Source organism: Musca vetustissima, unplaced genomic scaffold (genome assembly GCF_032173495.1).
Source record: "Musca vetustissima isolate MV318-11 ecotype Yass unplaced genomic scaffold, APGP_CSIRO_Mvet_v1 utg16112, whole genome shotgun sequence".
Classification (NCBI taxonomy): Eukaryota; Metazoa; Arthropoda; class Insecta; order Diptera; family Muscidae; genus Musca; species Musca vetustissima.
In genome coordinates this window covers 94,737-109,692 of record NW_026874327.1, presented here as the reverse complement: position 1 = coordinate 109,692, position 14,956 = coordinate 94,737, and the positions used below count along the sequence as shown (strand labels likewise).

The following is a 14,956-nucleotide window of genomic DNA, read 5'->3' as shown; positions in this document are numbered from 1 at the left end:
GATGCAAATGTGGTATAGGTTGGTAATGTGGTATAGTCACTTTTTTGTAAACTGAAAATTTTAGAAAAACTGAAACATGTTCTATAGTTTGCTGTTCTCAAAAAAATAAGATAGCAATGATCTGTTTAATTTATTTAAATCACGCTGAGAATCAGTAGCAAAAATTAAATTTTTCATGAAATTGACTTTTTTTCGGTTGAAGTTTAATTTTTTTTTGTTTTACGGATGTAATTCAATCGTTATTACTAAAGCATTAAAATAATTAGTATGAACTAAAAATCAAATAATATGCGCGATTGCACCACACAATCACCAATTTAGGAAAAAAACTAGCCATTTCTTCAGTAAACACAACTGCAGGTAATGTGGTATACCTTGAGTCTGCATGAAAAAAAGACAGTACAAGACAAAATCTCATTACTATTTGAAACATTTGTACTCTACGAGAGTCTGCCATGAATCACAAGGATGAAAAACAATGGATATGAGTTTTAACAACTTCTCCGTACAAAAATTAAATATTGCCATGCCTAGACATTATTATATAATAAAAATTAAAGTTGCACTGAACGTATCCGTTAAAAATCTTAACAGACATAAATCTGGAGCTAATTCGCATTCATTAAAAACAATAAATTATATAAGATATCAATTGGAAGTGAAAATTGTACTATACCACATTAACTTCATGTTGTATACCACATTACCTGCATTTTTTTAAATCACTTTTTATGGAATTTCAAATATTTTCTCAAATATCTCTTAAATTGTTAGAATAATATTATTTTCAAACTGATACATGGAAAGACAACACATGTAGCATGTTAAGTGTAAAATTTCAATTTTATCGGATAAAAACAAAAAAACATTTGCATCGCCTCCTATATATATCGATATGTTTATATAAATATCGGGCAACGTGTTTCACAGCCAAGCCAAAAACCCATTATTTGTTGAATATCGTATAAGACTATTTAAATATGGTTTGTTAAACTGAATTTTCTGTTGCATAGTTTAAAGGCGTAAGTCAATCAGTCTTAATTGTTCGTTATCTATTTTGTTCAATAGTAAGGGTTTATATTAAATGTGTTATATATTAAAGAATCCTTATGTTGTAAAGACACAAATTCCTTCCGATTTGCTGAGGTAAGCTCACGGGGGTCAGGGTACACAACTGAAATTTATAAACGTGACCCGAAGAATGAAAACGCTGTTTTATTTAGGTTTTAATCAAATATTGTTGTTGTTATAGAAACCCTATTGCTTTTGCACAACGGGCTGAGGTGACAGACGTAAGACTCAGATCGCTTCGGATCGTAGACCAAATTTGAATTTTTTGATAATTGCCGGGAAATTCCACCAGATTATGAACGAGGGGCTAAAAAAAAAGAAGACACGTGTATCGGCGTTTTGAAAGTTTACGGGGGACAATATTCCCCCTTTTCTAGAATTTTTATAATTTTCGAATTATGATTTCATGAAATCCTTGCATTTTAGGTATATAGTGACTTCGGCAATATTAGTGACAAAAAATATCGGGGAATATTTTGCTATACAACTTTTACCCTCAACCGACTCATTAAAGGGGTCTTTTCGGTCCCCTTTTCCAGGAGTGATTGAAAACTCATTCAAAACTGGGTTAAAGCTGCTCAGAATATTCTACAGAAATGTTCGCCATAAAGTTTTACTATAAGTCTCAGAATAGACTAAAACTCAAAAATCAGCCTAAACGTCAAAAATCTTAAAAAACAAAAACTCATTTTAGGGTTAATATTGTACTTATTACTAGTTTTTACCAATTTTTCCCACAAGATGTCGTTTTTGGAGGATAGTATAAGGGACAAAAATATTCTCCATCAATTTTTAGCATAAGTCACTGAACAAGAGAAATCTGTATATATAATGTATATACCGAATATATAGTCATACATTTTGAACCAAAAAATCAAAATGTTCTTGTATTTTTTGTCAAAGACATTTCCCAGTATTTTTTTCGACAGAGTGCATTAAAGTAACATGAAACTTAAATTTTGGTATATAATGTCAAAGAACAAAATATTCTACGTCAAAATCCACTTCAAGTCTCAGAAGTAACTAAATATTTATATTCAATAGTTTTTAAGAAATTTACATTATAAAATATTATATAATAACAACAATTTTTTGTAGACTTCAGTTAATTTTATAATGCAAATTTCTTAAAAACTATTGAATATAAATATATAGTTTCTTCTGAGGTTTGAAGTGGAATTTGACGTAGAATATTTTATTCTTTAACATTATATACCTAAAATTAAGTTTCATGTTACTTTAATGCACTTTGTCGAAAAAAATACGGGGACCGAAAAGACCCCTTTAATGAGTCGGTTGAGGGTTAAAGTTTCATAGCAAAATATTCCCCGATATTTTTTGTCAGTAATATTGCCGAAGACACTATATACCTAAAATGCAAGGATTTCATGAAATCATAATTCGAAAATTACAAAAATTCTAGAAAAGGGGGAATATTGTCCCCCCTTTTTAGGTTACCTCCCGACGTAAACATTCAAAACGCCGATACACGTGTCTTCTTTTTATTAGCCCCTCTTTCATAATCTGTTGGAATTTCCCGGTAATTATTTTTTGTGTTGCACAGTGTTATGTTCAGCCCAACCGAACTTAACGATATTTTTACTTACTCTATTTCAATATAATTAAAAATAAATTTAATTTGTAGTACTTAATTTAACACCCTATTATTAGTCATTGCGAAGTCTTCAACATCCGTCGGATGAATGCTATGCCGAGATATTGAAAAAATTTTAAAACTCATCTTTGTATCTGAATTCTGAATTGCACGAAATGATATCTTCGTGAACAAAAAAACGACACAACAAAACCAACGGAATGAATGGCTCAAACATTGCTCACACTCCTAGGTACACAGTAATGGCACTGCTCTTTAGTAATTTTTTTCAGTTAATGTCGGGTTGTTAAAGCGTCAAGTTGTGTTGCATGAAAAAAAAAACGCGGCGCGCAAAAAAAACGTTAACAAAAAATACCCAAGTTGTCATAGCAACGAACAATAATAACAATATATATATACATACATATGTGTATGTACATAGCAAGTAAACAAAGAAGATAATTTCTTTCAATTGTTTAGTTAAATTTCATGGTTTTATCTACTATATCACATAGAACGGAACAAAACATCCTATTACATGATTGGACACATAGTTGTCTAAGTTTGTCTAATAGTTAATTGCATTGATTCCAAATTCGAATACTGGAATACATTGAACAACAAACAATTTTGGAATTGTTATTTTGACGATTTGAATGAAAAGCAACGGAATAGAATCTGAGTATTTGAGGTATAACAAACAACGGACGAGAAGATGGCTCAGGCTATTGCGAATGCTTTGAACAATGACACTGAGGTAAGCCAAAAACAAAGTTATCATGTTTCAAATTTAGTTTCATACGCGATTTCACAATCACCACCACCAAAACAATGAATAAAAATATCAACAAATGAAATTAAACTCGAATTTTAAGATGGAGATATAAAAACAAAATTAAAGTTTCTACAACGGACACATGTCCGACAGAGCATATGCACAATAGGAGTACCACTTTTTTAACATTTTTTAAGTGTCAGAAGTAAATCTTTCATACTCAGCTTAATCAGGTGTAGGCCTTTTTAAAAAAATAATAATTTTTGTGTACACAATAGTTTATTTACCCGATGAAATTTATTTATTATATTTCCTCTCAAAATATGTATATTCCTAATGTACTGTAGTTTATATGTTGTTGTGGTTAATAAAAATTGCAAAATTACTTTATGATCTAGTTTTTTATTTCGGTTTAAGAGAAAAGATACACTAAAAATAAAACCAACACAGTAGCGGAGTTTGTTTATTAGCTGGGCTATTCGATTAGGAGGCCTTACAAATGTTATGATGTCAGTCAGTTATCGGTCAAATACTATCCGAGATTTAGGTGTACTGTTTGTTACGTCTTTGTATTTTGTTCCACATAATTTTTGAGGCCTTCAATGTATTTGCATTTGTAAAAAGAATTTGTGCAGAATTTTCTGATCTTGATACCACAAACATTGTTTATACAGCCCATGTCAGATCTAAACTTGAATACGCCCTACTGCAACTCCCATATATCTCGTGTGGAAAAAATCCAAAATGTTTTACAAAGTTTGCTTAAAAAAAGAATTAATGCTGACTCGACTTTGTATAAAGTTGTATAAAGTTCAGAAAGTTCAAATTTGCGTGTATATTTGACATACATAATACATTTTGCGTTCTTATTTTCTTAATAATTAATTCTCTGAATTTATTATCGTTAGTTCCAATGTTTGTCCCCCGAGGATATTTCTTTTCACCGCACGAATTAACACATAATTATGCCCTACACAATTATGTTGTCAGGGTATTATAGCTTTGTGCAGCCCCAAGAGTTCGTAACGCCGCGAACCTACCTTTAAGCATACAGATCGTCATATCTCGACTAGCTGAGTCGACCTATATAATTTGTAAACACGATACAGGCCACAGTTATGGACCAATCTTCACGAATTTTTGCATGTAGGATGGGTTCTGGCCAATGAAGATCCCTATTGTTTTTGTTAAAGATCGGTTAATATTTAGGGGATGAAATGAACCAAAAACTAAATTTTTGTCTGATTTTCTGGCCCAAACATCGCGAATTTCTACATGGAGTAGGGGATTGGGCCAAAGAATAAGCATGCCTGTTTTGATAAAGATCGGTCAATATTTAGCGGGTCAAATGAACCCTTACTTTTGTGTGAAACATGACAAAATTTTTATTCTATAGTGTATATATTTACTCCTGAATGGCATAGAACCAAGAAGTTCATAATATATCCAAGAGGAGTGGTTGACCTTTAAATTGATACCAATTATATTGTCGTATGTACTCGGATGTTGGAGTTACATTTAAATATTTACAGGTGCTTACGTACTCAGATATTACTTAGTAACACATTACCACACTAGAGGTGGAAATACAGCGCGGATCGCTTTGAAATTTTCCATGAGGATCCAGGTATGGTCAAGGATAACGCCTATAATTTTCGGTGATCAGATAATAATAGTGGGATGTGGTGGACCGAAAACTTAATTTTTTGAGTTTTTTCGAGTCAATATATAGGTCACAATTGAAAGCCGAACATCATAACACAATCTACTTATAAGGGAATCTGGATAAGTAATTAGAAGGGATTTACTGAATATTAGTAATATTTGTTGACCTCTAGTCGGTCAAGAGGGTGCAAATATTGAGAAATATTTTCCATGCTCAGAATATATAACCACAGAAAGTTTTTTTCGTGGAAGTTGTGTAGGGTATCATATGGTCGGCCCCGTCCGACTATACTGCTACACTCACTGGTTTTTAGTCTAAATTCAATAAATTATAAATTACAGAAAGAGCCTAAACCATGTATTGATTTTAGTATACCTTAAGAAAAATTTTAATCAATTGCGTGTGAAATACTTCTTTGAATATAAAATAGTTCTTTTAAATACTAGCTATATTATCAATTTTTTATTTAATGCGAATCTACACTAACTCAAGAATGCCCCTACAAAATTTCAATTGAAAATCTCAACAACTCTTGAAGATATAGCCGATTTATTGTGTCAGCATCAAGTGACGGCAAGAGTGATTCTCAACTTTAAACACATTTTTCTCGAACCAGTGTTTTTATGAATGGCGGGCACAGTAACTCAAAATTAATAATTCAATCGGTTCCAAATGTTGACACGTTTCTCTAGGAGTGTATAGCTCTCGTATGAACTAGGATAAAGCCAATCGGTGAAGAACTTCCTTATTTTTTAATTCGAGAGCCAGACATGTACTCTTTCTTAATATGCATTGGTAATTATTTACCAGACCAATGAAGATCATGAAAATTTAAAATCGGAAAACAAATATTTTTGAGATCTTGTTCAGCTCTTCCGTTAAGGTAGTTTTTATCTTCTCAGCCTAGCTCTTCATGGCCAATTTCATTACATATAAACATGCATGTTATACATATTACTGGCCTGCAAACCATGGAAAGAGGATTTCAAAGAATTTGGAAAAATGGCTAAAACTCCCCTCCACATAAAATGCATCCCCCTGACATTCTAATAACCAATCTCGGCATTAACATAAAATAGGAATAGTAAGAGATAGTGCCATGAGAAAAATGGCAACGTTAAGCAAGCACTAACACAAACCACTGCACATAATCATAGGAGGCGTTGTTTCTAGGGACGAACTTTTTATAGCCTCCGCCACGTTGTGTGCATTCAATTTTTTAAACGGTCGAGATCTTTATATTGTGAATATGGTAATGCATTATGTCTTAGTAGGTTGCTCATGCGGTTCATAACGTTTCAAATAACAGATACTCTTGTTGGTAAATTCGGTTTGAATTTCAACATATTGGAAAATAAACGGGACATTTTGCCCCCATTTTAAACCAAAATTAAATAATTTCTGGAAAAAAAAATTTTATTCACTAGCAATCCGATATACTAAATTATAGTAACTTCGATGAGAGAAAAAATCCATATAAAACCTTAATAAGACACAGACTAGTGGGTGCTCACTTTCCATCGTGTCTTAGCTTCTTTTCAACTATGGAACCTGCTTTATTCTACAGCATCATTAGAAACCTAAAGTTGTTGGGAAATTCCACCTTCGCCCTTAATATGTTTTCTGTTCAATTTCTATAGCCACCGAAACAATTTACCACCTAACTCCTAATACTTCTTGTTAGCTTCTTATCTTTTCTATCCCTCCTTTCTCCCCTCCAGATCTCTCCATATCTCACATGGATGATCACAATGGACCGGCGGGTCTCAGAGTGCTACAGCCACATTAGTGGCTGCACATCCCCAAACTTAACCTAACCTGGTAAAAAGTTCCTACTTTGTTTTTTTTTTCGTAATAAAAATGATATAAGTGCATATTAACCAACGAATTAAATTTTATCCTTTTTATATGTGAACATTAACATCTCAACTTAAAATTAATACAATAAAATGAACAATATGTATGTGAATTCAATATAAATAATAATGATTGTTAAACAGAAGCAATTTCAATTTTACAGTGAAACAAACAAACGGATTGTTAATATTAAGTTGGGGAAAATAAATCCATTATTTTTTTATGGTTTAAAACAGTTATGTTCGATTATTAGATCCTGGGCGATGTTACGATTGCTAACATGGCGGCCAACTTCGATCATTTCTCCGATTTTATCGATATTTAACATTAAAAATTTCTGAACGGAATCCGCAAAACCATAAACCCCATTCACAATTTTAGCCGCTTGGCTTGCATTTTCGCCTTTGTCAAAGATAAACCGTATAATGTACCGAATTTTCTCTTTGTTCACTTCAATTTTTAACACCCTGTAACTCACAACTCAATGCACCAACCAAAAAAGAGCAAAAAAAATTTTTATTGCGAAATGTCACCCTTCCTACGAGCATAAATCTGCATCAATTCTCTAACGATCTGGGACTTATTTGGGGTCATTATCTTCATGAAATTTGAATGTTGTCCCCAATCGCAATTCTTAAACAATACATTTTCCGGTAAGCCTTTACGGTTGGAATTGTGTGCTTAGGGTCCATGGCTTTATTCGCCCTGTACCATATCTTACTTGGTCCATTCGACCCAAACATGTTAGATTTGCTTTTATCAGCAAAAATAACAGATTACCAAAATGTACATTCTTTTCTTCGTGTTCCTGAACGAACTCCAATCGGACTTTCCGGTGTTTGGGCTTTTTCAGTGCAACTCTACACCTTACTAGCAAGTGGAAATTAAAAAAAAAACAGAATTCTTCAATTTGTTAAACATTTTACATGACTCAAAAATGATTATTAACATATTACCATTAATTACAGAATTATTTATAGATTCACTTATAATTTACAAATTCTCATTATAAATTTTTCAATCGTGCCCGCATTCAGGCCATTAAAAATCTCCTCGAATCCACCCTGGACATTAAAATATTATTCATCTCATAACTCAAAAATAAATTATTACTATATACACTTCCACGCACATACATACAAACATATGTATGTAATTATATATACTCATAATTTTGCAATATACATTATAGTCTGTGGCCGAATGTTTTTGTATGTCTGTGTGTGTGTACATTTGAAATTCACACAAGCAAAAATAATTAACTAATTACAGCACGAGTTCAATTCGAAGTCTTTTTTTCTGGCGTTGCGGATTGTCTTTTTAATAAAAAAAACTTTGTTAGTTAAGAATAAAAGGAAAACTTTCAAAAATATATATGTGGTTAGGTATGTGGTATGGAAATAAACACAGCTACATGAAATGGACTGGGGTAGTGGAACATACGTTTATATCATGTGTGTAATTCCCATGTCCAATTTTAATATGTATTGTAATTATTTCCTATTCGTTTTAGAAATTTCAAGGTAATTCTATATAACAGAAGGGGCGTGTGACGTAGAACCAATACCAAAAGAAAACTTAAATGTTGTACTCAGACGGCTCTTTCCAACAAAGTGGAAATTCATTTTGAGAAGATGGCTCTCTTATAGAATCGTGAAGGGTATATACGTTATATGTTTCGGCAAAAATGCTGAAATTTAAATTACCCACATTATTACTTATTAATATTTTGCTAAAAAAAACTAAGCAGAACAATTATAATGGAATTTCCGTATGCTTTTTATATTGATGTGTCCACTGCAACAACAAATGGAATAATGACCCCTTTGGAAATGAAGCTTAATTACACTTATAAAATATGCATCCTTTAAAGAAGATGTGTCAGAAAAATCTACTTTGTATGCAACAGTGATACGCATTTGAACAACAAAAATTTGCAAAGTAACAAAGGAAATACTTAGGTTTACTCAATTTTTATTCCGCCCTCAGTAGCTAATGTAGCTAATGACTGTATATACACTGTAATATCATTAACATTGTGATTTTTAATGATTTGTGTGGAAATATCGTTCTTAAACCTTAAGAGTCTTAAGGTCAAAACAATTTACCAATTTTGTTTGCACCAAAAAATCATCGAAGTGAAAAATCGATTTTATTCAAATTTTCAGATCTATCGATCTTCAGCACACGCAAACGAAACATTTACTGATTAAGTTCTTTTTCAGAGAGTAAGCCCTTTTTATTCTCTTTTGCAGTAATACTGAGAAACGTAAACATACAACATTCAGTGAGATTCAGAAAATAATCTTTAGATTCGCGAATTGTATTTCATTTTCTAAATATATTATACAACACTGTTTAAAACTGCACTTTGGAAAATAAAATGTTTGAATATCTTGCGCATCATTTTTGTCGATTGGTTATAAAACAGCTGATTCAGAAATAAATAAATTTGAAAAAGTTTACTGCATACAATTCTTTCAGTAAACTCCAATAAGTTTTTTGTTGTTGATCTGTCATACTTTCTCCCTTTCACTTGACCCTTTTTTAGTGGATGGAATTTATAAGTCCGTTTCTTCTGGTACAAACCAACAGGTCTAAACATTGTAAATTGTATATAAAAGTTGTAGAGGAAATTGTTAGTGTCCTAACGGGCGCTTCGCCAGGTGGCAGATAGGGGGAGGTGGATGATCATACTACAGTCGAGTACGCTTATAACGAACTTTCTCTATAGCGAACACATTTTCTTATTACGAACTAATTTTCCGGTCCCAGTTCCAGTTTTCATTTATAACAAACTTGTTACAAATATATATGATCCATAACCATGGAAATCTGCACAAAAGTTTATTTATACCTTAATGTTGGCAACCTTTACAAAAATTGCATGTTAATTAAGGAAATGAGGAGCAGCTTATGCGTTGTCAAAAAGGACACAAAAACTGTAAATTTCGAAACTGAATATATATATTCCTGTTTATCCTAGATTTTGCCTTACCTCGGATCTAACGAACTAATTTGCTCGGTCCCTAATAGTTCGCTATATCCGTACTTTACTGTAATCTATTACAACCAGTTAAAGCTTGATGTAATGAAATATTTTGATCACCCAACTTCCGGGCGGAGTGTTCCCATAAATAAAAAGCAAAAAAAAAATGGATAACGTTGAAAAATGTCGAAAAAAGTAAGTTACTGTGCAGAGCTTAAATAACTCAGTCCTGCAATCGTGAGCAACAATCCCCTACAGATGTAGGTGTCTTGGCATCTGTTGTCGAAGGTATAGCTACAAGCACTGAGCCACTGAGCAACACCGAATTAGAGTTGAGAAACTGCAGAGTTGAACAATCTCGACACAGCCTTCCGAGACAGGATAGACTCAACTTCAAATTCAGAACAAGAAAATCGGACAAACATAACCTTCATGGAAAGCCGGAAGAAAGAAGAGGCTGACAAGATGATAGAGGAGGTGAGTAAAGACATCGTCAAACTCACAACTAGGAAGAGGCTCACAAGGATATGCCTGACCTTCCCTCCACTTCTTCGGAAGAGGCGATGAGGATAAGGTCTCCGAAAAAAACAGATGAGTGACAAAACCCGCTAAGAAGAAATTGAGCTTCCCGTCGGCCACTTATAAGAAAAAAACTGAGCCAAACCAACGTCAAATGATACTGCCACGAGAACCCATTGACGAAGGAAGCCGAAGTTGACTCTGATATCAGGAAGACGAGCGATGAGGGGGGGTTACTCTCTAATGCTAGAATTTGAATCATCAAAGAGCATAGAAGCCCTGAGCAAATTAATGGCAAGTATTGGATTTATAGATGAGACAACCAAACTTAAGCTTTTGAGGAAAAGAAAAATTCCTCTATTACAAAAGACTACAGTCTTCGTCATAGGTTGTGGAGGCGATTTCACTACGGAACGCATGCTCAAGGTCTTCGGTCTGCAGAACAAGACACTGTTGACGAAGAAATGGGGTCTTCAATAGCAAGTCTGGCTAAGACAAAGAGCAAAGCGCACTGTGTCCTACAGCGTTAAAATTATATTTTTTAAGAATGAGTACGACGAATCCTTTTTGATCAAAACTTTGTACCTATTTATACAAACATAAAAATATTGTTGTCTTTGGACCAAATCTATTTCATACAATCTAAAGTCGATTTACAAATGTTGTTGCTGCACACCATAACTCTCGTAAAAAGTATTTTAACTTTGCACATAATATTTTTAATATACACATGAAGTGAATGGAGTAACCGATTTGATTCACTGATTATACATCGTAATGTTTTAACCAAAGCAACATTGAAACAGAATATGTGGTCTATAGGGCAATTACTCCTGGTACCTTCTCACAGATGGTCATTAAATATTCAAATCGTTAATAATTCAAGGTATGTAATGAAAACATCACAAAATATATGAAATTTATTTTTTGTATGAAAAATGTGGCATCCTGTTTCAGGAATTAAAAGCTAGATGGCGTAGTTTGCATTATATAGCCAAGAAACCCCGTTAATAGGGTATGTGAACAAATTTTTATTTCTGTGCTTATCTTTTTATTGTTGAGTACTGGGTTATCAAAACTATATAATATTCTGTACAACCTTTATAAAAAATCGGTAAACTCAATATGGGTAGAAAATCGAGTGAACTTTCAGGCGAACAATGACAAATTGTTGTAATATGGGCACATTGTTGTAATATGGGGATCTCGCCTAGGAGTCTATGTGCGGTCATAAAACAAAAATGATATTTTAGTACACGTGGTACAAGAACCAACTCTAGGTTGTTTTTCAGCTTATTTTTTTCGTATCCGAAAAACCGCTCATAACTGATGATCCATGCCTACTTCTTTTCACACTATGATGTTTACCTTGAACTCAAAACCTATCGAAATTTTTTAAACGAATATAACATTATATACTTTCTTATCTCTAACAGAAGTGATGTTGTCATATCACAATGTACTTTCGATGTACAATATCTCTCACACTATCTCATTTTCAATAGGTGTATTAGTTTTTCATATTTTTTATCGTGAAAGAAAAATGTTATATCAATTTCATCCATTCATTACTGAATTGTTTCGACATATACACAAGTCGTTATTTTTGAAAAGTGTAGGGAATTACACGGAATTCTCTCCCTTTAAAGATTCGTATTCACCTTCATCAATTTCCACATTTCCATTTCAGATGAAATCTATGGATGCCAATCGATATGCCACAAAGAAAACAATTGCCCAGGGCATGTTGGACATAGCCCTGCTGACGGCCAATGCATCACAGCTGAAGTACATTCTACAAGTCGGTGAACAGCATCAGTTTTACAAGTTGATGCTGGTCCTGATTAGCCTGTCGATCATTTTGCAGGTAAGGTTTGCACGGTTCAATTCGTGTTTGTGTGTTTTGTAAGTATGTACATACATACGTACCTCATATGTATATTATGTATGTATCTCTCGTCTCAGATTCTGTCCGGTGTTCTAAGTTTGTCACTGAGTTTAATGCGCGATTGCCGCATGCATATGCCGGAATTCCATCATTCGGCGAATGTCATCAATCACTTACGTACCGGGTTTGCATTTATTGTGACCATGATTAATTTGTTTATTTCGGCATTTGATTCGCGCCTACCACCCTCTCAAGGAGACTATCTCAGTGGACTCAATTGAAATTGTTCGCAAATGCTGCGCATACATACTATGTACATATGGATATGTATGTATATTTCAGCTACTTTAATTGACCAAATTAAATTATATTGTGTTTCTCTTCTTCCGATATTTCCTCTTTACATATTTGCATGGGTATGTATGGCTCGAATAAATGCAGCTGCTGGTTGGTATACTGTTTGTCATCATCGGGAGTCTGAACATAAATCGGAAAACGGATCAAACTGCCGCAGTTATATTAAACGATATAATCATGGTTGTTGTGTTTGTTATATCCGTAGTGAATGTGGTCATATCAGGTTTTGGAATTGAATACTCATCGCAACCGTTACGTCTTTTGGATCAACATCAGAAAGAACCATAAAAATGTCAAAATCAAAATTCCAATATACATATACCTACCACACAAAAGTACATATGTATGTATTTACATACACACTCACATACTCGAGAATTTTTCAAATTAATTTTAAGTAAAACAATAAACAATTTAAAATAAATAAAGTGTGTTTTTTATTTATTTTGTATTTCCAATCATCAGATATCGGCCGGAATTTTATTGATGGTGGTCTCTCTGGTCAGTATCCACAAAGGAAAAACGGAACGTGCCATAGCTGATGCCTTGAATCACGTTATTAATGGTTTAATTTTCCTCTCGCTATTCTGTGATATTATAAAAATGAATTTCGGTCTAGACCCAGCTATACCCGATATTCAGAAAAATGTAGATGGAATTGAGAAGAATTAAATTACAATAATGATTAAATATCTAAATGTGCTGAATTCATTAACAATGTTTTGTCAATTTTAGAAATATAAAGAGAGAAATATTTGTATATAAAAACGAATTTAAATAATAATTAATTACCATCATCACACAAACAGCCAATCAGAAGTATTGTGGTCATAGGAACGGCTGTTAAGAAACTGGTTAATCTTTTCAAAATTATAAGGGTACGTTTAGACAACTGGCGCGTTTAGACTGTAGCCTTTATCATGATAATGTGCATTATGTCGATTTAATTGCTAAATCCAGCTCGAATTACTTCGATTTACCACACAAAATTAAATCCACGCAATATATCGATTTGCTCTAAATCCTATGCTAAATCGAGATAATTTCAAATACAACACTGCTCTTGTCCCAAAAAATAATCGTTTCTCCTTAAAGTATGCTTTAAAATAGTTGATATTCAAAATAATTGCCTGACAAAAATATGTCAACTGCTGAAAATTTATTTTTAGGTGTGTCTGGTTACTTTTCCAGTAACATTTACTCAGTAAGTTTTAGTTCAGAGAGTAAGTCGTTTTTGCTCTCTTTTGCGATAATACTGAGAAAGGTAAACAGACAACATTTAGTAAGATTCAGCAAGTAAACAGCTGATTCAAGAAAATTTTTATTTACGCCAAAATAAATAACCAAAGGACGAACACTTTTTTGTATTGCATTTAATATTAAAAATAAAATGGACAATAAAAAAATTGAGTATTCAAATTTATACTATGTATGTTCACCAAATTACTGCTGCTTCCTGCATAAATGCATTGCCCTATTTCTGGAACTTGCCTAAAAATATAAAGAATCAATTACTAATTTAATGAAACTTTGCATTACTTACGAATTTTCTTCCAATTTCTTTAATTTTTATAAAACCTAATTTCAAATTGAACTTTTCAAATTAAAAAAATGTTTTGAATAATTTTTGTGTTTGGTCATAAAACAGCTGATCCAAAAATGGCTGAGTTTGCAAAATCTTACTGCATAAAATTCTTTCAAACAAACTTGCTCTCTCACTTGACTCTCTTTTACTCGATTTTTGGGTAAACAGACAACATTTAGTAACATTTTGCAACAATTGTTACCAAATATCGAGTAAAAAGCCAGAGCTTTTGTTTGCATTCATAATAGATATTACTATAATGTAGAAAGAAAAAGGTTGTTATGCATTTCGGACCTAATAGAGAACAACTTCTAACAAAATTATGAAAATACTGATTGAAAAATTGCCACAGACATCATAGAAGCAGTGAAATGTGTATGTATACGTAAACAAATATTAGCTAAAAAATCCACTCCATTTCATTTTAATATTAGTCTAAACAGCTAGGATTTCGTACCTCGATTTATAAATCGAGTCGATTTAGAAGGCATAGTCTAAACCCGCCTTTAATTGCAATTTTCTAGGTTAAAGTACATTTACATATACGATTTTAAATCGACTCGATTAACGAAATCCAGAAATACACCCTAATTGTTTACACATACCTTTAATCATGATCTATATGCCGATCAGCTGATGTTTGTTAGTATACATG

The 14,956-nt window shown here is 32.8% G+C and overlaps 2 protein-coding genes across 3 annotated transcripts in view; both read left to right on the top strand.

Moving 5' to 3' along the window:
* The window catches only part of LOC133332640 (axin), an 81,095-nt gene that overhangs the window by 9,149 nt on the left and 56,990 nt on the right, over window positions 1-14,956 (top strand). The gene's annotated exons all lie outside the window — the stretch shown is intronic.
* Window positions 3,381-12,659, top strand: LOC133332672 (ninjurin-1). Its single transcript, XM_061541054.1, has 4 exons — window positions 3,381-3,422; window positions 8,477-8,486; window positions 12,121-12,338; window positions 12,437-12,659. The coding sequence occupies exons 1-4, from the start codon at window positions 3,381-3,383 to the stop codon at window positions 12,638-12,640; spliced, it is 474 nt and encodes a 157-aa protein (XP_061397038.1). The 3' UTR covers window positions 12,641-12,659.